The 25,490-nt window shown below is 36.5% G+C and overlaps 1 protein-coding gene across 2 annotated transcripts in view; it reads left to right on the top strand.

Moving 5' to 3' along the window:
• STXBP5 (syntaxin binding protein 5) overlaps nucleotides 1-25,490 on the top strand; it is a 174,201-nt gene that overhangs the window by 100,799 nt on the left and 47,912 nt on the right. For both annotated transcript variants that reach the window (XM_006154953.3, XM_006154952.3), the window contains exons 12-18: nucleotides 2,918-3,065; nucleotides 3,293-3,360; nucleotides 3,624-3,664; nucleotides 5,628-5,848; nucleotides 6,603-6,781; nucleotides 11,898-12,023; nucleotides 15,993-16,144. In XM_006154953.3, coding sequence (XP_006155015.1) covers nucleotides 2,918-3,065; nucleotides 3,293-3,360; nucleotides 3,624-3,664; nucleotides 5,628-5,848; nucleotides 6,603-6,781; nucleotides 11,898-12,023; nucleotides 15,993-16,144 — 935 coding nt within the window. The remainder of the gene's footprint in view (nucleotides 1-2,917; nucleotides 3,066-3,292; nucleotides 3,361-3,623; nucleotides 3,665-5,627; nucleotides 5,849-6,602; nucleotides 6,782-11,897; nucleotides 12,024-15,992; nucleotides 16,145-25,490) is intronic.

Genomic DNA, 25,490 nt, shown 5'->3' with positions numbered 1-25,490 from the left:
CATTTATGCATTCACTGTTGAAATGTGCCATGAATACCATTGTCAATTAATTTCACACAGCGCCAATTTCATTACTCTTCTCTTTAAATCATCATTTGCTATAATATTTTTTATTTATAAACGCTTTGTCGGCCTCCTACTGTAAACTACAGGGATTCAGGGTTCCTTTCCAACCCAATGTGTCAGTCTTCCCACAGCCGTCTCATTCCTTGGGAAAACTGAACTCTGTGTTAAACACATATGAACAGACACTTTTCATGTCTTTTAAATAATTCTCAATAGCCAAACTATTCCAGCTATTTCACTGCCATCAAACATCAATACAACTTTTAGGCTGGATGGTGTGCAGCAGTAAACAGCAGCATTCTCTGAAGCTGACTCATATGAGGGTTCTGGGTTCACTTCTAAAGACCACCTTGAATATGTGTGTGCCTGTGATCTAGAGCTGGCTGTGGCTGGTGGTAAATCGCAGCATTGAGACCCTATTGGTGCTGTCTCTCCGTCTCTCTTGCTCATAGGAAAAGTAGGCAAAATTAAAATTTTTTAAATCTATTTAATTTCCCAAGTCAGATTTCCTTTCTTTTTTAAAACTTTTTCTATCCTTTTTTTAAAAAAAATATATCTGATTATGGGAACCAGCAGTTAGCTTAATGGCTATGTCACTGGACTTCCACTTAGTCGACTGCGGTTCACGTCCCAGACCCGGTGGCTTAAAACACATGCCGGGCGTGTGTGCATGCGTGCCCAAGATCCCAAGAGGAGAATGGAGGAGAAGGGATTGCGACGTGACCATCCCCCTTGGGGGGTGATTTCTCGCTTTCTGTCTCTATGTCTCTCTCTGTCTGTCTGGCGAGCGCACGTGCCCTATAGCGAAAAACCTCTCGCCCCCCCCCCAAAAAAAAATTTATATCTGATTTGTAAATCTCCACCATTAGCTTCTTCATAACTTTTTATTGTATGTACCATATTGTTGTTTTTCTATCAAAGATGATATCATGTTTCTTTGTAAATTGTTTGAATGTAAAAATATTGTATTGTTTAGTGTATAGCTTGAAAAATAATCATTAAGCATGATTTTGATTGAATTTACCCATTCAATATTTTAGTGTTTCTCACTCAAAGTGAGATTTTTGTCCCCTGGGAATATTTGGCAGTATCTGTGTAGACCATGGTGGGGGGCAGGGTTTTCCTACTGAGATCTAGTAGAGAGTTTTTTTTGTCATCGGGGTGAATGCCCTTGCCAGAGAGAGAGAGAGAGACAGGGGGAAAGTGAGAAATCAGGCCCCCCTCAATCCACCCCACCCCCCAGCAAGGATGGCCATACCTCAATCCTTTCTCCTCCTGGGATTTGGAATATGTATGCACACACCCCTGGCATTCTTTTCAAGTTGTCAGGTCCAGGACTCAAACTCCTATTGGCCGTGGGAGAGTCCAGCATCTTAACCACCATGCCACCTGCTGACCCTGGTTGCTATTTTATTAACACATACTTTTGTTTTGGGTTTGTTTTCTGTTTGGAGAAGAGTGATACTAGTTTGGTTTATATTAGAGGACTTTTCTGAAATTTCTCCTCTGTTTTTAAAACTTATTGTCAGTATTATACTGATCCATGCATCTAATTTTTGCATACTGACCACTTTTACTTTTTAGATTTTTTTTTAGTCAGTGTCTGGTTTTCCAGATATCTTTCCTCCCTCCCTCCCTCCCTCCTCCCCTCTTCCTTTCCTTTCCTTTTCTTTTCTTTTCTTTTCTTTTCTTTTCTTTTCTTTCCTTTCCTTTCCTTTCCTTTTCTTTTCTTTTCTTTTCTTTTCTTTTTCCTTTCCTTTCCTTTCCTTTCCTTTCCTTTCCTTTCCTTTCCTTTCCTTTCCTTTCCTTTTCTTTTCTTTCTTTCATTCATTCTTTCATTCTTTCTTTCTCTTTCTGTTTGTTTATTTTGGTTAAGTGTACTTGCAGTCTCCAGAGAAAGATGGGGAGGAGAGTGAGAACTCTCCCATGCACCACCCCCTACACCACTCACACCCTTCAGCCCCAAGGACAGCCATGCTTAATATCTTCTTCTCCATTTTCTCCATGTGTGTGCACACACACATGCCCAATGTGACTTTTAAGCCACTGGGTCAGGGACTCTAACTGTTGGGTCGGCCACATGGGATCTAGTTGGCCTAATCTTCACACAACCTGCCAGCACTTTTCCAGATGTTTTTAAGTAACCATTTTTATTGTAAGGACTTTAAAGTTAGAAAAGAACTATCATTGCATATTTACATAGGATTTAAGTTTAATTTTATCATTTTTAAAAGCTTTTTTTGCCTTATTCAATAAAATGATTTATATCTAAGAAACATTTAAAGTGTATTTTTTAAAAATATTATCATTTAAAAAAGAATGTTCTGGATTAAATATTGGACTGATGGAGAGAAAAGACTGAAAATTTGTATTCTGCTGATGTGAGGATACGGTATCTGTTGTTGCAAACTTAATAGCTTAAGAGCACAGTTAAGATTCTGTTCCTTTGTAAAATGCCTACAATCATAAGTTTGGATAAAGAAGTAGACTTTATATATATATGTACACATGTATATGTGTGTATAAATATGGGACTTAGTACTTAGTCTAGTGTATAAGACATGGTATATATTAATAGTTGCATCTTTAGCCTGTTTACTATTCCGTTTGCGCTTCTTTTATTATAAAAAAAACTTTTTTTTTTTACATATTTACATACATTAAACCAATTTATCAGGTTGTTAGGGAAGTCATGACTTTTTTTGTATTTTTCTATGCAAACATGTGTCATGACTCTCCCAACCACCCAATCATTTCTTTTAGAATTTATATTTGTAAGTTTTCATAGTATTAATAATAGGTTATAATTCATTAAATTAATAAATATTTTTTCTTTTTTTTTCTTGTAAAGATATCCTATATTTGAAAATCCCTACCCTTTGAGTATACATGAGTCTCCTGTTACATGTTGTGAATATTTTGCTGATTGTCCTGTGGACCTAATTCCTGCACTTTATTCCGTTGGAGCTAGACAGAAACGTCAGGGTTACAGCAAAAAGGTATTGAACATGAGTTTCAGTATTAATTATCTCTTAGTACTTTCTACTTATTATTAATATTTTCTATGCTTTGGAAGTTTTTGATAATATCAAAACTTTTTGTATCCGAAACGTATAAAAAATCATTTTTGGAAGCAAACTCTGTTGCTCACTCTTTCGGTAGATGTGTATGTGTGAGGGTGTTTAATGTGCTTGCGAAGTGCTTATACAGTGTTCTTTTCTTAAAGGAATGGCCCATCAATGGAGGTAATTGGGGTTTGGGTGCTCAAAGCTACCCTGAAATAATTATTACAGGGTAAGTGAGACTCTGTTTTTATCAAGTAAATCAATAATAGCTAAGTATAATGATCAAGACTACATGAATTTTAATTTATTGGGCAGGAGTTTCCTTTATGCTATAACAGAAAAATAAGCTATTATTAAAAACCGTCCAATTTACCTTTAGATCTACTTTTTACGCATTTTATTGACTGTCTTTTTAAGTAAAAATATATGCTTAAAGAAGGGGAAATATAATTTTTTTCTTTATTATATTCTTAACTCATTTGCTTTTCATAGGCATGCTGATGGGTCAGTTAAGTTCTGGGATGCTTCTGCAAGTAAGTATTTTGAGGATTTATTATTTGTTGTATGTTACATAATCATTTTATACATCCTAGTCATAGTAATTTCATTAAGCATTATTTAATTTGAAATTTAGGGACTATAAATTTAATGCCTGATTATCAGGTATATAAGTTTAGAATTTCTACTAAAGATATTCTTAAGAATATTGGTAAATCAAGAATAATTCTCCACAGATGTATTAAAATCCTTTAAATTTCTTCAAACTTTCTCTTCTAACTCAGAGGTATGAGAAGCTGGAAATATGTTTCAAACCAACAGAAATTTCTAGAATTATTTTGATGTCTGATTTTAAAGTTACATTCCAAAAGTTTGTGTTTTCTTTGTGAATTTTACCTGATACTTACACAGTGTAGCAAGAAAGGAAAGAATGCCTTTAATGACTAATTTTTGCAGAACATACATAGGAAGCATTCAGTAGAAATCCAGCTAACTTAGGGTATATTATGTTTTCTCATGTAGGAGTATTTGATAATATTGGTACCTCTTTTAGAGAAAATATGTAGAAAAATCACTTTTAAAAATGAAGTATATTATTTATAATTTTCATTATACTTTTTTTTTTTAAGCTTTTCTTTTAGGGTTTTTTTTTTTTTTTTTTTAGAGGTTTTTGCTATAGGGCATGTGCCCTCGCCAGACAGACAGAGACAGACAGACGGAAAGTGAGAAATCACCCCCCAAGGGGGATGGCCATGCCGCAATCCCTTCTCCTCCATTCTCCTCTTGGGATCTTGGGCACGCACGCACACACGCCCGGCGTGAGTTTTAAGCCACCTGGTCCGGGATGCAAACTGCGGTAGACTACGTGAGAGTCCAGCGACATAGTCATTATGCTAACTGCTGGTCCCTAGGGTATTTGTGCTTGACAGGGAGAAAGATAGGGGGAGAAAATGAAAGTGAAAAAGCACCCCCAGGCAAGATGGTCTTTCCACAGTCACTTCTCCATTTCATTTTTTTCTCTGGATATTAGGCACATATGCACATGCACCCAGCATGATTTTCAAGCTTCTGGGTTCGGGATTCGACCAGCCATGTGAGATCCAGCCCACTTAACCTCCATGCTACCTGCTGGCGCTACCTCTGGAAAATTAAAGAAAAATAAAATCAAACTTAAAAAAGATTTTGCAAAAAAAAATAAAAATGTACAAATAGAGCCAGCAGGTAGCATGGATCTCATAGGCTGACTACACTGTTGAAGCTTCGAACTGGAGACTGAAAATCACACCAGGCAAATGTGTGTGCATGCCTAGCATCCCAAGAAGAGAATGTGTGCGAAAGGATTTTGATGTGGCCATCTTCCTGAGGAGTGCTTTCTCACTTTTCCTCTTATTCTCTCTCTGGGTAGTGCACACGCTACATAGCAAACTAATTTGCGAGAAGGTTTGTGTACCTACCAGAGATAGAGATAGGTAGAAGAAGAAAGTACCCACAATGGGGCATCGTCATGCCACAATCCCTTCTCCTGTGTTCCTCCATCCTGTTAAGACTTTGGACATGCAAGTACACATGTGCCCATATTTTTCAAACTGTTGGAGTGAGGATTCAAGCTACTTGGCAAGCGATGTGGAGTCCACCTGCCTTGACCAGTAGGCCACAGGGCTGACCCCCAAATCTTTTTGTTACTTATTTATTTATTTATTTATTTATTTATTCTCAGATTTTATAGTTCCATCATGATGATGGATTTGTGTATGAATGTATGTATTTAGTGAATACATTTAGTATATTTTATTTTGGTCAATGAGTATAATTCATACATTATCTAAATATGTAATGGACTATTACTATATACATACCACTTGTATAATACAGACTGAGAAACGAAACTATAGTTTGGATAAATATAGACTATTTTCCTTACATAGTATGACTGATTAAGCATTACTTTATATTTGATTTTTATATTAAGATGCCTAACATGTATTATCTTTTTACTAGTAACTCTACAAGTATTATATAAGTTGAAGACATCTAAAGTCTTTGAGAAGTCAAGAAATAAAGATGACAGGCCAAACACAGACATTGTAGATGAAGATCCATATGCCATTCAGATCATCTCGTGGTGTCCAGAAAGTAGAATGCTATGTATAGCTGGAGTTTCAGCTCATGTCATTATTTATAGATTCAGCAAACAGGAAGTGATTACAGAAGTCATTCCGGTAAATTGCTTCTAAATTATTTTCATTGTCTACTACCCTAACAGTTTTAAACTTATGGATAATTTAGACTATTTGCAGTCAGTTTTGTATAAAATTTTTACCCTTAGTATTTACATTGTGATTTGTCTTTTGTAATAAATAACATTTTTTGTTTATCTTTTTACTTAGGATACATTTAAATTCTTAAATACATATTGTATTTTACTTTAGGGAAGCCAATATGAATGTACTCTAATGTATTAATATGAGTGTTATAAATTCTAAAATCGTAACGTGTGTACTCTCATGAGTACATACAACATGTTTTGTTTGTTTTTTTTTTTTTTAGAGAGGTTTTTGCTATAGGGACCATGCGCTCACCAGAACGATAGAGAGAGACAAAGAGACAGAAAGCGAGAAATCACCCTCAAGGTGGGGTGGCCACACCACAATCCCTTCTCCTCCATTCTCCTCTTGGGATCTTGGGCACGCACGCACACACTCCCGGCATGAGTTTAAGCTAACGGGTCCAGGACTCGAACTGCAGTCAACTACATGAGAGTCCAGTGACATAGCCGTTATGCTAACTGCTGGTCCCTACAACATGTTTTTGAACAGCTGTGTAAGAAACATTTTTTTTTCCTTGCTAAATCTTTACCTTTAAAAGTAGTCTTCTTGCTGAAGTTTATGCATGTGTGCACATACATGTTTGTGTAAATTGTATTAAAATGAGCATTGATTATTAGGAGTAGGTTAACTGTTACTTTTACAACAGATGCTTGAAGTTCGACTGTTATATGAGATAAATGATGTGGAATCTCCAGAGGGTGAGCAGCCCCCACCTGTGCCAACACCCGTGGGAGGCTCCAACCCTCAGCCCATCCCTCCCCAGTCTCATCCATCCACCAGCAGCAGCTCTTCTGATGGGCTTCGTGATAATGTACCTTGTTTAAAGTAAGTTATAGACTATCAGAGTCGCTTTGGATTATCTTTCGATTTATGTAAGTATACATTTACATAAATAGAAATATTAGTAAAGCTGTGGAACATTTTCTAAAATGTCCAAGAGTGGCCCTTTCTGTATTTTGCTGTGGTTAATCTAACTCATTTCTGTGGCATCAAGAGGAATATGATACATTCCATGATTTTAACCTTAAAATACTGAGAGTTGATTTCCAAACCTAATAGTAAAGTAGCATGGGAGTTCTCACTATGTACCATTCACTCTTCTATATTCATGTTTTAAGTCGGGATTTTTATGTGGATCATATTTGTCTTCAGACTGCTTTCTACCACTGTGAAAATCAGTTTTTTCAGTCTTTAAATTAGAGGTGCAGTCAGTTAGTAGTTACTTACTTAATCTTCTCTTACATTGCAGTATCTTTACTTAAAGCTTTTAGTTTAGCAGTCCAGATTTAAATACATTTTGCTTTTCATACACATGTAAATTAGATAATTTTTCTTCCTTTTTTCTGTCTAGTTTAAAATCCTGAATGCTTTAAAGTTTTTTTTATAGGATATGGACAGAAAAGTGAAACAATGATTGAGGAATTACATGAAGACTTACATAATTAGAAATATTCTATTTATAGCCAAGCCTGGTGGCACATCAGTAGCAAACTGACCTGTAGCGCTAGAAGCCACATGACTGACCTCAGGTTCAGATCCCTGGGTTGGCCTGAAATCATGCTAGGTGCATACCTAACATCCTGACAAGTTGGAGTTCTGGGGAAAAGAGGTCATGGCCCAAAGAGACCCTGGGACAGGTGCCTCTTTCTGTCTGTATCTCTCTCATACATACACATGTGCTCTATTATAAATAAAAGTTTTTTAAAATATTCTAGAAATAGAATAAAAATAGGAATAGAAAAATATGTCATGCCTTTCCAGTGACCTGATAGTAGGAGTCCATTATACATTTAGATAATATATGAATTGCACTCACTGACCAAAATAGGATATACTCATTGTATTCATTGAAACATTTTAAAATAAATAATCCATCATCATGATGGAATTAGAAAATCTGAAAATAGGATAGGATAAGGACCGAAAAGTCTTTCTTGAAGAAGTCAAAGAGATTCAGTACAGTGGTGGGAGGCAAAAGTCAGACTGTAGTAGCTCTAAGGTATGGAGGGTAGTAAGCCAGAGAAGGTGCGCCTTCTAAAAGAACCAAGGGAGTCAGATGGTGGTACGGTGGTCAGTCACAGCATTGTACTAGGCTGACCCACATGAAAAATGTGTAGGTTTGCATCAGAGACCTTCCCAAGTGTGCCAGGAATATGTGTGCCCATATCTGGGGCTGGCTGAAGCTTGAGGTGGATTGTGCCTGTTGAGAATGCTGTCGTCTCTGGCTCATGGAAAAAAGTTAATAAACCAACAACAACAACAACAAACCAAGACTTTGCACTGTGTTGCTTTACATCTGGCAGAATCTCTTCAAGGGGTGAATATTAATAGTTTCTGTGAAAAGAATGTCTGTGAAATCAAAAATGCACTCACTCAAAAGAGAAGACTGATAATTTTTTAAAAAAAAATCACAATATTTTTAAAGTACAAATTTAAAAAAATATTTAATTTTTTTTTTTTTTTAAAGTTTGAGATTGTATATTCTAAGAGCCAGTGGTTCTCAACTGGGACTGATTTTGCCCTCATCACAATATCTAGAGACATTTTTAGTTGTCACAACAGTGGAAAACAAGGCCAGGGCTGGTGCTAAGTAGCCTACTGTGGTGCACAGGACAGTGCCCACCCAGCTCAAATGTAAACAGTGTCGAGGAGAAGCTGATCTAACAACATAAGCATTAAGGCTAAGCAGTTGTATGTTATCAGGAAGGTCTCAAGGTTTCTTTCCTTCTGTCTGTCTTGGTGTGTTTCTCCTGTCTCACACGCATACATCTCATTTTAGCTACAATTCTACAACATGTATAGGTAAAATGAGACCCAGAACACAATTCTACATTTTTCCATTTTCTTACGTACTTTGTACTATTTTACTTCAAACTTCGTTTTATAAAATTTTCAGTAATGTCCTTCCTTCTGGTTTTAATGTATTCTTTTTTTTTTGAGAGATTTTCACTATAGGGCGCGTGCGCTCGCCAGACAGACAGAGAGAGACATAGAGACAGAAAGCGAGAAATCACCCCCCAGGGGGGATGGTCACGCTGCAATCCCTTCTCCTCCATTCTCCTCTCGGGATCCTGGGCACGCACGCACACGCGCCCGGCGTAAGTTTTAAGCCACCAGGTCCGGGACGCGAACCGCGGTCGACTACTTGGGAGTCCAGCGACATAGCCATTATGCTAACTGCTGGTTCCCTTAATGTATTCTTTTCCAACTCTTTCTTCAGTTTAATTTTTGTAAGCATATAAAGTACAATTTGTCTTCTGGGTGTTTTTTTGGTAACATATTTCTCTATTTATTTAAGAGTTTTAACAACCTAGCAGTTCCTTATAAATATACATTTTCTGCAGCAAAATTAGAATACTTCATTTAATTTGTACTTTATGATTTCTTTGACTTCCTCATGTTCTCAGGCTTGTGGCCACAGATCCAGCAGTCTAAAACATTAAGTCATTTCCTACCCGAAGAATAAGCATCTTCAGTTCATTGCTTTCTTATGACAAGACAGGTCAGAGTTGACAGTCCTGACGGGATAAGCAGTACTATTTGGACCATTGCCTATGCCCATCTCATAGCCATCTCTGGGTGGGGATGAAATGCCTGTCTTTATTTCTGACTTCTCAGATAAATAGCAGCAGCTGATTAGTGGGAGTTTCCCTGAGAAGAATTGAGAAACTATGTCTCAGCTAGTGTACACGTTCCCAGTGCGTTCATTGCCTTGCAGACCTTGCACTGCTGAAAGTATCTGTCGTTCAGTTCACACTATTGGTACCCTCAGTGAGTCACATTTAACAGAAGATGATGACCTACTATTACCTTACGAAAATGCCATCCAAATGCCATGGTCTTTCTCACTACAGCTATCAGCTATTAATCATCCTATTAATAGATGATTTGAGCATGTTCATAGCTGAGTCTAGTGTCAGCAAGTTAACACCGAATAATCTTCCTGCACTTCTTTTTATTTCAAAGGTCTAACTCCGAAGCAAGAGCCTCATGAATTGTAACCAGTAACCAGGATTTACATGTGTTTTATTAAAGCAGTTATTAGGGAGTCTGTCCAATCAAAACTCTTCTCAGCTTAAAGTCACAGTAGATTTTTTTGTTATTGTAAAAGTAGTCGCACCCAAAAAGTACACTTTTAACTTTTAAAAAAGTATCTTTCAAATCCACTTGAGATTGACTAATATGGCAGGTATTATAACTATTTATTCCTAAGAAGGTCTCACACTTTATAAACCTCTCTTGTTAACATGTGTATCACAAGTTAACCAGTGTAAATTAGGCATGAAGTTACTCACTGTTCATGAAGTTTGGCAATACGTTTAACTGCCTTAAGGGTAGTTCCCTTGTGGCTCCCTACCATCACCTCAAACTTACCACATGTTCCCATAAAATTATCTCTTCATCCTAGTATTTTTTTGATTTATTTGTTAATTTTTGACCATAGAATCACTATGTGTTCTTTTTCTTTACCTACCCTGCCTTTAATCAGTCTCCAGTGTCACTCATGTATTCGTTCGTTCAGTAACTATTGGGTATCTCATTTGTGTCAGAGTATTAAAAGTAACTGCAAGGCTTCAGCCATCCACAAACTTTGTTTTTACTTCATAATGTATTTTTACTTCATAATGTTCATTTTTACTTCATAATGTATTTCAAATCTACCCTTTTTTCCTATTATTTCATATCAGAAGAATCTTAGGAACTTCCTAAATAGTCTCTTTGTTTTACTTCATCTCATGTACGTCCACTAAATTAATCTACTCCAAATAGATTTTAAAATCGTCATTGGCTTCTAATCTTTAATAATGAAAATGTGTTACTTTTGTGTAATTTGGCCATTTACGAAGCGTTTCCATATGTACTCTCAAGTTCCTCATATTATGAGTAAGTAGTAATATCCTCACTTTTTTATATGAGAAGTGGTAGAGCTAAGACTCAAACTCCAGCTTTCCAAGATGCCAGAATTCTTTCTACCAATATCAAACCTTTGAAGACCCTGTGAATTCTGGCCCTGGCCTTTCTGAGTGTACGGACTTCTCACTTTAATTACATAACTCTTTCTACTGGAACCAAATTAAACTTTATTAATCATTGAATGTGGATTTTCTGCTTCTTTATCTGGCATGCATATGTTTTATAAGAATACTGTTTTTTCTTTTTTTTTTTAGCATTATTCAGCACTTACTGGAAAAAGAGGCTGTACATTCAAAATTATTACCTCAAAGTCATTTTATTAATATAGTAAGAGTAGTCCTGTAAAAATCAGTTGCTCACTTTTTTTTTTTCCTAACTTATTCTTTAATTTGTATGTATTTGGTCAGTTTTTGAGTTTGTTTATTTATGTCTTCCATGGGGGGGGGTGTCAGTGCACACCCAATACTCCTATCCATCCCATCTAAGGCAGTCCATAGCAGGGGGATGTGCATGAGTGCCTGGTGTGTAGGGAGGCCCTGGGACACGAATCTGGGACCTTCCGTGGGATTCCAGTTATATTAGCACTGAACTGCCATCTGGTGCATGTCTTTAAGTTTTAAGTCTGCTTTTCTAATTTGTATTTTTTTTCCTAGCTTGGTTTTTTCCCCCTGTCCTTAATTCCTAGGCTGTTGCTTCTCTTCAGTCTTCTTTATATCCTTCTCTCCCCTTCCTTCAGCCCTCTCTCACCTTCCTCCCCATTGTTTTCCTCCTCCTTATTTACCCCGCCATCCTTTTTTTTTTTAATGTGGAATTTGCATACAATTTTTAAAATTTTTGTTATTTATGCACATGTTTAGTTCCTTCTACTAGATTAAATGCTTCTAGAAGGCAGGATTCTGCTAGCTTTTTAGATATCTAGTATAGTTTCGTATATAAAGTTATTTTTATGTGACTAAGTATTGTAATTACATAAGCTAATAAGATGATTGAATTGAGTCCAAAAGTAACATCGTTTTCTTTATTTCAGAGTTAAAAACTCACCACTTAAACAGTCTCCAGGTTACCAGACAGAGCTAGTTATTCAGTTGGTATGGGTGGGTGGAGAACCACCACAGCAAATTACCAGCCTAGCAGTCAATTCTTCCTATGGACTGTAAGTATAAGCTTTGTTTCCTCAGATTCTTCATAGAATTCCATACCTCATATTATTTTTAAAAATAGAAAGCATGGCCTTTGTTTTATCATTATCTAAAGTGTTCTTGCCTAACTTTTCATTAAAGAATTATTTAATTATATTCGTTATAATTACTTTTTAGAGTGTTATTTTTTTTTCTTTTTTCTTTTTACTATAGGATGTGTGTGCTTGCCAGAAAGACAGAGACAGAGAGACAGAAAATGAGAAATGAGCCCCCAAGTGGAATGGTCATGCCACAATCCCTTCTCAGTTCTCCTCTTGGGATCTTGGGCACACATACCTGGTGTGAGTTTAAGCCACCGGGTCCGTGACTCAAACCATGGTCGACTACATGGGAGTCCAGCGACGTAGCCATTACTCCAACTGCTGGTCCCAATTATTATTACTTTTTTAATTTGGACAGAGAGAGAGAGAGAGAGAGAGAGAGAGAGAGTGAGTGAGCTACCAGGTCAAGGACTTGAACTGTGGTCAGCCATGTGGGAGTCCAGTGCCTTAACCACCATGACACTTGCTGGCCCCTTTGCCTAACTTTAATTTTCAGAATAAATTTAATGGTAGTAATATCCTCACTTTTTTATATGAGAAGTGGTAGAGCTAAGACTCAAACTCCAGCTTTCCAAGATGCCAGAATTCTTTCTACCAATATCAAACCTTTGAAGACCCTGTGAATTCTGGCCCTGGCCTTTCTGAGTGTACGGACTTCTCACTTTAATTACATAACTCTTTCTACTGGAACCAAATTAAACTTTATTAATCATTGAATGTGGATTTTCTGCTTCTTTATCTGGCATGCATATGTTTTATAAGAATACTGTTTTTTCTTTTTTTTTTTAGCATTATTCAGCACTTACTGGAAAAAGAGGCTGTACATTCAAAATTATTACCTCAAAGTCATTTTATTAATATAGTAAGAGTAGTCCTGTAAAAATCAGTTGCTCACTTTTTTTTTTTCCTAACTTATTCTTTAATTTGTATGTATTTGGTCAGTTTTTGAGTTTGTTTATTTATGTCTTCCATGGGGGGGGGTGTCAGTGCACACCCAATACTCCTATCCATCCCATCTAAGGCAGTCCATAGCAGGGGGATGTGCATGAGTGCCTGGTGTGTAGGGAGGCCCTGGGACACGAATCTGGGACCTTCCGTGGGATTCCAGTTATATTAGCACTGAACTGCCATCTGGTGCATGTCTTTAAGTTTTAAGTCTGCTTTTCTAATTTGTATTTTTTTTCCTAGCTTGGTTTTTTTCCCCCTGTCCTTAATTCCTAGGCTGTTGCTTCTCTTCAGTCTTCTTTATATCCTTCTCTCCCCTTCCTTCAGCCCTCTCTCACCTTCCTCCCCATTGTTTTCCTCCTCCTTATTTACCCCGCCATCCTTTTTTTTTTTAATGTGGAATTTGCATACAATTTTTAAAATTTTTGTTATTTATGCACATGTTTAGTTCCTTCTACTAGATTAAATGCTTCTAGAAGGCAGGATTCTGCTAGCTTTTTAGATATCTAGTATAGTTTCGTATATAAAGTTATTTTTATGTGACTAAGTATTGTAATTACATAAGCTAATAAGATGATTGAATTGAGTCCAAAAGTAACATCGTTTTCTTTATTTCAGAGTTAAAAACTCACCACTTAAACAGTCTCCAGGTTACCAGACAGAGCTAGTTATTCAGTTGGTATGGGTGGGTGGAGAACCACCACAGCAAATTACCAGCCTAGCAGTCAATTCTTCCTATGGACTGTAAGTATAAGCTTTGTTTCCTCAGATTCTTCATAGAATTCCATACCTCATATTATTTTTAAAAATAGAAAGCATGGCCTTTGTTTTATCATTATCTAAAGTGTTCTTGCCTAACTTTTCATTAAAGAATTATTTAATTATATTCGTTATAATTACTTTTTAGAGTGTTATTTTTTTTTCTTTTTTCTTTTTACTATAGGATGTGTGTGCTTGCCAGAAAGACAGAGACAGAGAGACAGAAAATGAGAAATGAGCCCCCAAGTGGAATGGTCATGCCACAATCCCTTCTCAGTTCTCCTCTTGGGATCTTGGGCACACATACCTGGTGTGAGTTTAAGCCACCGGGTCCTTGACTCAAACCATGGTCGACTACATGGGAGTCCAGCGACGTAGCCATTACTCCAACTGCTGGTCCCAATTATTATTACTTTTTTAATTTGGACAGAGAGAGAGAGAGAGAGAGAGAGAGAGAGAGTGAGTGAGCTACCAGGTCAAGGACTTGAACTGTGGTCAGCCATGTGGGAGTCCAGTGCCTTAACCACCATGACACTTGCTGGCCCCTTTGCCTAACTTTAATTTTCAGAATAAATTTAATGTTTATTTGAAATATAATTTTGTTCTGAATAATTCACTGTGGGTATGGATACACTACTTTCTGCTATAAAAATAAACACCTTGTGGACCAATGAGTTTTTTAATATAAAGTTTTAAAGTCAGTGTACATACTCCTGTATAGACTTACAGAAATAATTTTTTTAAGACTTAGTATAATAGAGGTCTGACAATATGAACCAGAAGACTGTGTGTACTATGAACAGATCCTGTAAGTGATGAACTGGAGCCATGTAATTTGTTTCGTTTCAACAGTTAACTTGTATAAATTTTAATGGAATAGAAATAGTTGAGTAGTGGATTATTCTATACTTAAGGCATATTTGTTTTATTTATCAACTCAAGCCTTAAGTATATAGTGTTAACTACAATATTCTTTTTATCAGAACCTGATAGGCTTATGTGTTTCATTTGTTCATTTGTTTGTTTCAAAAATCAAAATTGCATTGCAGAAAAACTGCCTAACTGCTCTGTTCCAAAGCTGTTTGTCATGTGTAGGTCACAGTCTCCTCCTGGAATGCCAGAATTAGGGACACATTCATTTTTTTCCCCTTTCCTTGTAGCTGCTACCACCTATTCTCTCACAGTGTACAGCCCGCTAACACTGCCTATAGTTGGATAGGGTCTTCGCTTAGGTCATTTATTTGCTACCCCATGATGTAAGAGCACAAACCTCCTTTTAAATATTCTATTGCCCACAACCATGAAGGAAATAAACTGGGAATAAGAAAGAAAAAAATAGAAATGTTCAAAGTAGTTGCAGATCAATTGATTATTGGCCTTACTGGAATTACTTTTTTTGGCCCTTTCTGCATCTTGTTAAAATTTGAATCAGTCACCAAGATTATATAATGTGTAATTTCATATTTAGAGCTTCAACTGAAGAAAATCTATCTGGCCCATGTCTGCTTTCCTGCATGACAGTTAGTCAGCTGGAACTAAGTTGAGATTTTCTTCTTTAGATGTGTCACGCACTCTTCAAATCACCGTAGTTCGTGCTTGTTCATTCTTACTACTTTTATGTCATTTTTCAACTCCTGGCCTAAGAGATGTTAAAAGAATAAAGTTTCTTTATTTAGTTGATTGTTTTGTAATTCCTGACTTGTAATCAAGAATGCATTTAAACACTAGAAATGGAGGCCTCCAAAACTGATATTTTATACTGTTTAATTTTGATTGTAGGAAATACCAAAACTTTCCGCACTGTATAATTTCTTACTTTCGTAGTGGAAGGAGTATCTTTCTCTGAGGGTTCAAAATGCTCTCAAAGCAGAAAAATATACTTGACATTGCTGAGTGTGGGAAATTTCTATGTTTGATGAAGTTTTAATGCCTATGCTAGGTATTTTTATAATTGATAATAATGATCGATTGATTTAGTTATATGAGTAATTAATGTTTGCAGAATATCTAAGCAGTTCCAGGAGAAGGCATTTGTAACTTGTATTTCCACCTCCATGGTTGCTTTGGTTTCAAAAAAGAATTTTCTGAAAGACCCATCATTCTTTTGTGTTCAGCCTTATATGCTGTGTTTTCCTATAATGATTTTTGCTAAAATAATTGCTTTTTTCCTATTCTCAGGGTGGTTTTTGGCAATTGTAATGGCATTGCAATGGTTGACTACCTCCAGAAAGCAGTGCTGCTCAACTTGGGCACTATTGAATTATATGGCTCTAATGATCCTTATCGGAGAGAACCCCGTTCTCCTCGCAAATCTCGACAACCTTCAGGAGGTAAAAACGAAACAAAGAGAAAAAGAAATCTTGACTGTAGGATTTCTGAAAATGCTGACTGACTTCTATGAATCTAAGTACTTCAGTTAGGTAAATAACTTGCCTGATTTAGTCTGTAGATATAAATTGTCAAAAACTACCAGCAGGTATGAGTCTTATTTTTGTTTTGTACTGTTACTGGTTTTTGTTTCTGTTTTTAATATTCTAGAATTTTATTTAATGTTGAAAGGAATCAGTGTTAGACTTCCTCAACTAAATTATAATGACAGGAATATTTGTGTCATTATTATAGAACAGAATTTAATTTCAAAATTTTATATTTTTAATTGGTCTCTACGAGACTAACAATTCATTGTTTCTTTTTTCTTTCTTTTTTCTTCTTTTTTCAGAGAGGTTTTTGCTATAGGGCGTGTGCGCTCGCCAGAAAGACAGAGAGACAGAAAGATAGAAAGTGAAAAATCACCTCTCAGTGGGGTTGGCCACCCACAGTCCCTTCTCCTTCATTTTCCTCTCAGGATCTTGGATTTGCATTCACACATATCCAGCATTAGCTTAAACCATCAGCATCTGGGACTTGAACCACTACCTGGGAGTCCAGCGATGGAGACATTACACCAACTGCTGGTCCCTCTCATTGTTTCAACTGTATAATTCAAAGAAACCATTCCCATGGGAAAAAAAAAAAAATAGGTGTAAAAGTTAAGTTTGATTCTAAAAAATTAGCATTCTCACACTGATTCAGAGCAGGTCCAGATTAATTTAAAATTCTCTTCATAGCATTCTTAGTTTTGTGTTTGCTAGTCAATTAATCTTAATCTTAAATGTTTTAACACTACTACCTCATGGAACATGTATGTAGTTAGCTCTCTCTACCAGTATACCCTGCGTTTTTTTTGCTTCATGACATGCACAACCAGTTGCCCTTGATGCATAGCATATGGAGTTTACCAGTGAGGTTTCTAGTAATAACTGGCCTTCACAAGGCCAGGAGGTGGCATGGTGGTTAAAATGCTAGATTCCCACGTGACTGAACATGATTTGAGTCTGGGGCCCATCAGGTAGAAAGTCACATTGGGCAAGTGTGTGCACTGGGCACGGGTATGTGCGTGCCCAACTCTTGAGAGGAGAATGGAGAAGAGATTGCAACATGACCATTCCCCCGGAGGGTGATTTCTCAGTTTCCCTCTCTGGCAAGCATACACACTATATGGCAAAAAAACTAAAAATGAAAATAAACAAAATCGTTTGTTTGTTAGGCCCCCGAGGGCCTGTCCAGCTAGACAAGGGATTGAGAGGAATAGTATTTGGTGCATATTTAATGTATTTGAAGAATACCAGTGTGCATTGGAGCGGTGTTTGGGGAGCTCTGGGATCCATACTTCCTAATTCAGTACCCCTGAATTAAAATTCTGAGATTTATTTTTAATTGTTCTCAATACATTATTAGCTAGTACCGTTAATTTTACAATTCATGAAAAACTCACCTCCACTTCTGTGTCCTCAAAGGTGAGAGAATAGACCTTTCTATCACTTTGGCTTGATTGTTGACTTTTTCTTTTCAATCTCTTTTTTCCATTTTTGTTTGTGAGTGTTATCATTTTGTCATGTTATATCTTCAGCAGAGACTGTTGTCTCAACCCTACCATTGTAGTATCTTTGTCTCCTTTTTTTTCCTTTCCCTTTTCATTGCCTCACTAAGGTATGCTGATTGTGACTTCTTGCATGGGCGGCCTTTCTAGCTTGTATTCTGAGTCTGTGAAAAAACTCCATTCTTCCTTTTTAAGTAAGTCATTTATGTCTTGGCATATTTGTTCTTTGTCTGTAAAATTATCCTTTTTTCTCATTTATTTTTAAAAGAACTTATTAGAACATTCTATAAGTAAAACACTATACTCATTACTTAGATTCATCTCGTCATATGTCTGTAGAAACTGGTATTTAAATGTTTATGTCCTAGTCTGATGTCTTTAAGTTGGAACATAATCGTGACAGGAAAATGATTTTTTTCCTCAAGAACAAAAACTTTAAATACTTATTTATAAATTTGTGTTAAAAATTATACTAGTCCTAAAGCTAATTAATTGCTTTTTTACTTTATACCTTATATACATTACATAAAATTGCTAGATATTAAATGCCTAAATTTATCCAAGGATGGAAACCAATTTTACCAATTTCACTGTATCTTACTTATTCTGTGGTAAGCTATATAAAATCAGTTATATTATTAGTTGCTTCATTTAATATTGAAAAATTAGGTATTTAGGATCAGGACTATTTGAGTTTTTCTTGATTAATTTAAGATATTTGCCCATTATTATCATGCCTTAGTTTGTCAGTAGTTAGTGTTATATTATAAGTATTATAAAATAGTTATTTTTACTATTTGAAAATAAGCTACAGAATAACTTCTTAAATATTTATCCCTAAAATTCTAAAAGATACTTATTTATATTTCAAATAAAATTAGAAGTGTAGAATAAATGGTAATAAAGTTCCTTAATTACATTGATATAAAGATATTCTTGGACCAGCAGATGATTTAGAGGTTAAGGCGGCTGTATCCCACATCGTTGACTGGGAGATTGGAGTCCTGGACATGGAGGCTTGAAAATAATGCCAGACTCATTTGCATACATGATCAAAAGTCCCAAGAGGAGAAAGGAGGAGCAGGGATTGCGGCATGGCTATCTCCCTGGGGAGTGATTTCTCACTTTCTCTTTCTCACTCTCTCCCTGGCAAGTACATATGCCCATAGCAAACTTAAAAAAAAAAGAAACAACTTAGTCTCACTCCTGAATTTATTTTATAAGGTACTATAGTTTAGGCTAAGTTAAATGTGTTATAGCTATAATATACTACAGTTGTACTATTCATTAAAATATGGGCTGTTTTCATAATTATTAAGCTACCATGGAGATAGTGATTAAATATGCTGGTACATTCAGAAAGTTTGCAAGAACTAGAATTATAATCTGAGTTTATTTAGTTATAGAAAAAAAACTTAACTCCTTACACAGTTTTTTGTTTATTTGTTTGTTTTAAATTATTTTGTTGCCAGAAGGTGTATGACCTTTCCAGAAAAGGAGAGAGAAATCACCTTCCAGTAGGGTGCAGTCACACCACCACAATCCTTTTTCCTTCATTTTTTTTTTTTTTTTGCTATAGGGTGTGTGCACTCGCCAGACAGAGACAGAGAGACAGAGAGCGAGAAATCACCCCCCCCAGGGGGGATGGCCACGCCGCAATCCCCTCTCCTCTCGGGATCTTGGGCACGCACGCACGCATACGCGCCCGGCGTGAGTTTTAAGCCACTGGGTCTGGGATGCAAACCACGGTCGACTACATGGGAGTCCAATGACATAGCCATTACGCTAACTGCTGGTCCCTCCTTCGTTTCTTTATCCTGTCAGGATTTGGTGCACGCACAGAAGCCTGGTGTGTTTTCTAAGTTACTGTGGCTAGAATTTGAACTGCAGTTGGCCATGTTAGATCTGGCTCCCTATGCCCAGCATTTAAATACTGTGTGATGTGGCCCACCCCATCCTTTTGTCATAATACAAATTTCCCATGACTTTTTTTTTTTTTTTTTAAAGAGATTTTTGTGGGACCAGCAGGTGGCATAATGGCTATGTCACTGGACTCCCATGTAGTCGACTATGGTTTCAGTCCCAGACCTGGTGGCTTAAACTCATGCTGGGTGTGTGTGCGTGCGTGCCCAAGATCCCAAAAGGGGAAGGAGAGAACACATGCGCTCACCAGAGAGACCAAAAATGAGAAATCACCCTCCAGGAGAGGTGGCCATTCTGCAATCTCCTCTCCTCCATTCTCTTCTCAGCATCTTGGCATGCATGCGCATGCACTTGGGGGTGAGTTTCAAGCCACCAGGTCCAGGACTTGAACTGAGGTAGACTATCTGGGAATCCAGCAATGTAACCATTATGCCATCTGTGGGCCCCTTCATTAACTTTTTAAAGACTCTTTGTATTGCAGCTGCCATGCTATCAGCTAAAAGTCTAATTCTGCTAAAAGAGAAACACATGATATGTCTTCTTTTGCCCGTCACTTTATCATTCACAAAGTGAAACACAACAGGGGAAGTTTGTCTTGATGTAATTCTAAAGCCCAAATAAGATCTAATTAGTGGTATGGAAATGATAGACATATGGAGAAAAATTTCTTATTCTTGGAAGCTGATAGTGATAAAGAAGGAAACTATAGGCAAAAAGCTATATCTAGACATATGGAAAAGTCTTTTTTTCAAAATTTATGTTTAGGAGGCTCTAAAACATGAAGGTTGTGTTTGATTTTACTATAAGGAAAAATAGATGTGGGCCCCAGTAGTACTGGTTCAGAGTGTATGTGTGTATGTACTATAAATAAAAAAAAAATACTGTTATTAATTTAAATAAGGGAAACCGTCAAGAACAAATAAAAATACTGCATAGATCAATGTGCTGAATGAAGGCTAACTTCCAAATAATGAGAATAAAACAATGGTTGCTTGCAATCAAAGTAGTGTAAGGAAGGAGGGATACAGATTCCAATTAAGGGATGGTTTTAAATGACCTTTAAAAAAACAGAATATAGAAATAAATAACTTTGTTTCTCAACTCTCTATTGAAAGAATGGTTTTTCTCACTGAAGGATATGAAAACTAGTAAAGAAAATTAAAGCCCAAGCTACTTTGTATAAATAAGGCAGACCAATCAATAATAAAAAGGTATTGAAAAAAAAAGGTATTGGAAAAAGTTCATCAGTTTAAAAGACACCTGCAGTTGGTCAAGTTCAAATAATTTACAAATAAGTTCATTTGATAGACACATTAGTCAGATCTGTAGAATGAGTGCCTTCAGTGCATACATATATCGGTAGAAGTCATGAGCTGGTCACTGTAAGGAGATTATAACAAAATCAATTTTACGCTTTAAATCTGTTAACTATCTTTATGATCACTTATGACCGCTTGTTAACGTAATGTTTTCTGGCACTAATGAGGTGTTTGATAAAGAAGGTCATGATGTATTTGTGAACCAGACAGGTGGAAGGGACCTGAATACCTACTTCAGCGTGTCGGTTGCAGGGCTAATTAAACCAGGAGCCAGCAAACTGCCATCTGCTGGCCAAGCCTGGCTTCCAATCTGATTTCATACATGTTGCCTTACTGGATCTGCACCAGGCTTATGTTTGTAGGGCTTGTGGCTGCTTTTGTGCTACAGCAGAGCTGAGTTGTCACAGCAGAGGCTTTTGGCTCAGAAAGCCCAAACTTTACTGTCTGTACCTGTATAGCAAACATTTGTCAGCTCGCCTTAATTAGTCCACTTACCTGGTGGGCCAAGTTATGTCCTGATAAATCTTGATCTAGTTCACCTCAGCTAGTGGATATATAATATTATAATGAATAACACATGATTATGTTTTGTCATGTATCGTATATGGTAAATGAAGCTTTCTATTTGAAATTTGAAAGGGAAGGTGTGCTTTTAACAAAATTGCCACATGTAAGGGGTATTACTACATTTGATAGCAGAGTGAAGACTCAAAAAGTACTTGTAGGTAGAAACACTAAAGTTAATCAAGAAAAATTCAGTTTATCAGCAGTAAATGCTAAGTCTTATGATCAGATTATAAAAATTAATTACATACAGAACAAAGTGGCACAAGAGAATTCATGTGAAACATGTTAGGTAGATAAGAGTTTAAATTTCCACCCTCTTTTAAGTGTGTGATACTAGAGAAGAGACCTCTCTTGAGGCACAGCGTCCTCCTGGGTAAAAGGGTTATGATGATTCCCTCATAAAGTTAGTATCAGGACTGGGACCAGCAGTTGGCATAATGGCTATGTCACTGGACTCCTATGTAGTCGGCTGCAGTTCAAGTCCCAGATCCAGTGTCTTAAACTCAATCCGGGCGCTTGTGCATGTATGCCCAAGATCCATCCTGAGAGGAGAATAGAGGAGAAGGGATTGTGGCATGGCAACCCGCTCCTCCTCCGGGGATTTCTCGCTTTCTGTCTCTCTGTCTCTGTCTTTCTGGCGAGCACACGCACTCTATAGCAAAAACCTCTCAAAAAAAAAAAAAGTTAGTATCATTAAGTGAGGTGGCACAGGCAGCCTCCCTGATCTCCTGACTGAACCATTGTTTGCACTTGGCTGGATGTTTTATTACTGTTGACCTCAACTTAATGTGTGCCCAAAACTGCTAAACACACTCATGTGAGAAGTATAGATTTTAAATGATACTTTTTTGTATGTTGTATTTCTTCCTTATTTTTAAAGCAGGCTTGATTATTTATTTATTTATTTATGTATTTATTTATGCGTGCAAATTTTGCCCTAATATATGCAGAACTTTACACCAGTAAAGTAAATCTAATAGTGCCATTGAAATGGACTGTCTCCAAAAATAGTTAGGTTTCTGTCCCTGTGTAAGACATTTAGTATTTCAGTTGCTTCTTCTCTAAGATGAGGATGAAACTGCTTATTTTTCACCCAGCTCTAAGTGCTTTGAGTTAGCACTTAGATCCATATCAGGCAAAAAGTAAACAGTAAATGTTGATTATGATCAGCTAGCTAACTGGGTTGGGATAAGTAGAATTCTGCAAGATAAATGCCTTTCTAGTAATATTTGTTGAAAGGATTCTGGCTCTAACAGAGAGGATGGCTTAGATTAGATGCCGTGAAATTACTTTATTTATATTCATTCAGTTCTTTGAGGGCTAGTTACTGAGCACCTACCACGTGCTGCACGCAATTATGGCAGCAAAGCAGACAAGAAGCACTGCCCTCATGGCACTCCCATTCTCCTAGGAAAGACAGACTGTGAGAAAAATAAGTAACAGATAGTAAGTACCATAGCAATATCATAGGAAATCATGAAAGGAAAGGGGATTTGAACTATCAGTGACGTGGATATTACATTTTAAATAGAGTATGCAGGTGGCTCTAGAATAAAGAAGGTAAAAAGATAATGAGGAAAGCTGTTACCTATGAGGAAATCTGTGACAGAAACATTCCATTGCAAAAGAACAGCAAGTACAAATCATGAGTTCCAAAAACAGGGACGAGTGTGTGGCTGGAGAGAGAGCGACGGTCGTGGGGAAGTACACAGGAGGGAAGGGAGTAAAATCAGAGGTAACGGCGGGACATCCACGGAGGACGATGCACTCCAACTCACCATGGAGGCTGCACCTTGATCTTACTCTGCGTAAGACAGATGGCATTGAGGGGGATTTTTGTTCATTTAATAGTTACTGTGATACATTTTCGTATATAAATTAAATAATCTTTCTCCACATTCTTTAACTCCACTTCATAATGTTTCCTTCTGAGCTATTTTTAGAATGAAATATACACATGGTACATTTTTATAGTGTTTAGTAGCAGTTAATAGAAATACCAAGGGGTCAAAATTTCAAAATTGATTATTTTTATTCAGTACTAGACACATTATAATACTAGAGTATATACTACTTTTTTGAGATCTGCTTGGTGTTCTTTCAAGAAAGAGTTCATTTATAAAACATTTTGTCAAAGATTAAATGCATACCTACACCTACATCTATCATCATAGAATTATAAAAAACAGACTTTTTCCCCAAAACCATTAGTTTGATGAAGATTAAAAACCAAACAAAAGAAAAATCCTCTTCCTAATGGAAACAGATAATATTGAGTTGTCAGAAAAGTCATGATATATTTTTCTGTTTTTCTATGCAAAAAATTTTTGTCATTACATTTTCTTCTGTTTTTCTATGCAAAAATATGTCATTACATTTTACAACCCAATATATGGTTCATATTCTTATAAACCCAATTCAGTATCCAATGTTCTCTAAAAATGTTACAGAAATTTTCTTCATCACAGTAGTCATTATGGCTTCTTGTCTTTTCCCAAAGTTATGGGAAAACAGCTACTAGTCAGACATGCACATATGTCGACACACCTGATTTTGAAGCCTTTAACATGTGATACCTTACTGTTACCCAGCTAGTTTATGTTCCTGACACGTTTTTATTTGTAATTTTTTAACAATTAACAGAGGCTTTTTCTTAATGATCACTAGGCAAATTAATATTCATAATATGTGTTTGCTTTGTATTTTACCATAGCTTTATTTCCTTTTTTTGTTGTTTTTTCTTTTCCTTCTTTTTTTTTTTTTTTTGAGAGGTTTTTGCTATAGGGTGCATGCGCTCGCCAGAACGACAGAGAGAGAGAGACAGACAGAAAGTGAGAAATAACCCCCCAAGAAGGGATGGTGACACCACCATCCCTCCTCCTCACGGGATCTTGGGCACATACACACACACACCTGGCGTGAGTTTAAGTCACCAGATCTGGGACTTGAACTGCGGTCGACTACACGGGAGTCCAGAGACTTACCTATTACTCCAACTGCTGGTCCCCAATAGCTTTTAGTTCTTGTCTGTAGTATGAAATATCTTGTTTTGATTTAAGCTAAGAATTTGGGATATTCTAAAAGGTAGATAATTTTTATATTATTGATGTATATATGAAAAGAAAATATTTTATTAGTGTGCTTTAAAACATATGACAGTTTAATTTTTAAGATATATAGCCCTAAAGATAAGTAATGTGCAGTATTTCAAACATTGCATATTTGGAGATAGCAAAATATACTCTTAATTATCATTCAAATATATTTAGGGGAGGTGCTTGAGACATTTTTGGGAAAACCACTTTGAGGTTAGTACTGAGGGTCCTAATGATGTAAAAATTACCATACTTTTATTCTCCATCAAGAAAACTCTCAGTAAGAAGTATGTCAAATGCACATACATTACAATTTTAAACAAAGTCTTATATATAATGTTATTGAGTAATAGTAAATTATCTCTTGGAAATTCTGCTTACAATCTTTTTATTTTTTTTCTTTTTTGAGAGGTTTTTGCTATAGGGCACGTGCGTTCGCCAGAAAGACAGACACAAAGCGAGAAATCACCCCCCAGGGGGGATGACCACACTGCAATCCCTTCTCCTCCATTCTCTTCTTTGGATCTTGGGCACGCATGCACACGCGCCCAGCGTGAGTTTAAGCCATCAGGTCCGGGACTCGAACCACAGTTGACTATATGGGAGTCCAGTGACGTAGCCATTACACCAACTGCTGGTCCCACAACATATGTTTTAATTTGTATAAATGATGACTGCTGTATCAGACTAGTTTCAAGATTAATATGTTCCTATATTCCTATTTTAAACCTAATGAGCATAGTAGCAATACTGACAATCTCTTAATTTACTGGGTTTTCTTACAGGAGCAGTAATTAAATGTGTGCTGTAAACAGACAGTATTGCACTTGTGAATATATGCTTTTTTTTTTTT

This window comes from Tupaia chinensis, unplaced genomic scaffold (genome assembly GCF_000334495.1).
Source record: "Tupaia chinensis unplaced genomic scaffold, TupChi_1.0 Scaffold000427_1, whole genome shotgun sequence".
NCBI classification, from domain to species: domain Eukaryota; kingdom Metazoa; phylum Chordata; class Mammalia; order Scandentia; family Tupaiidae; genus Tupaia; species Tupaia belangeri.
Note: the sequence above shows the minus strand (reverse complement) of the source record. Positions and strands in the feature narration are given on the sequence as shown.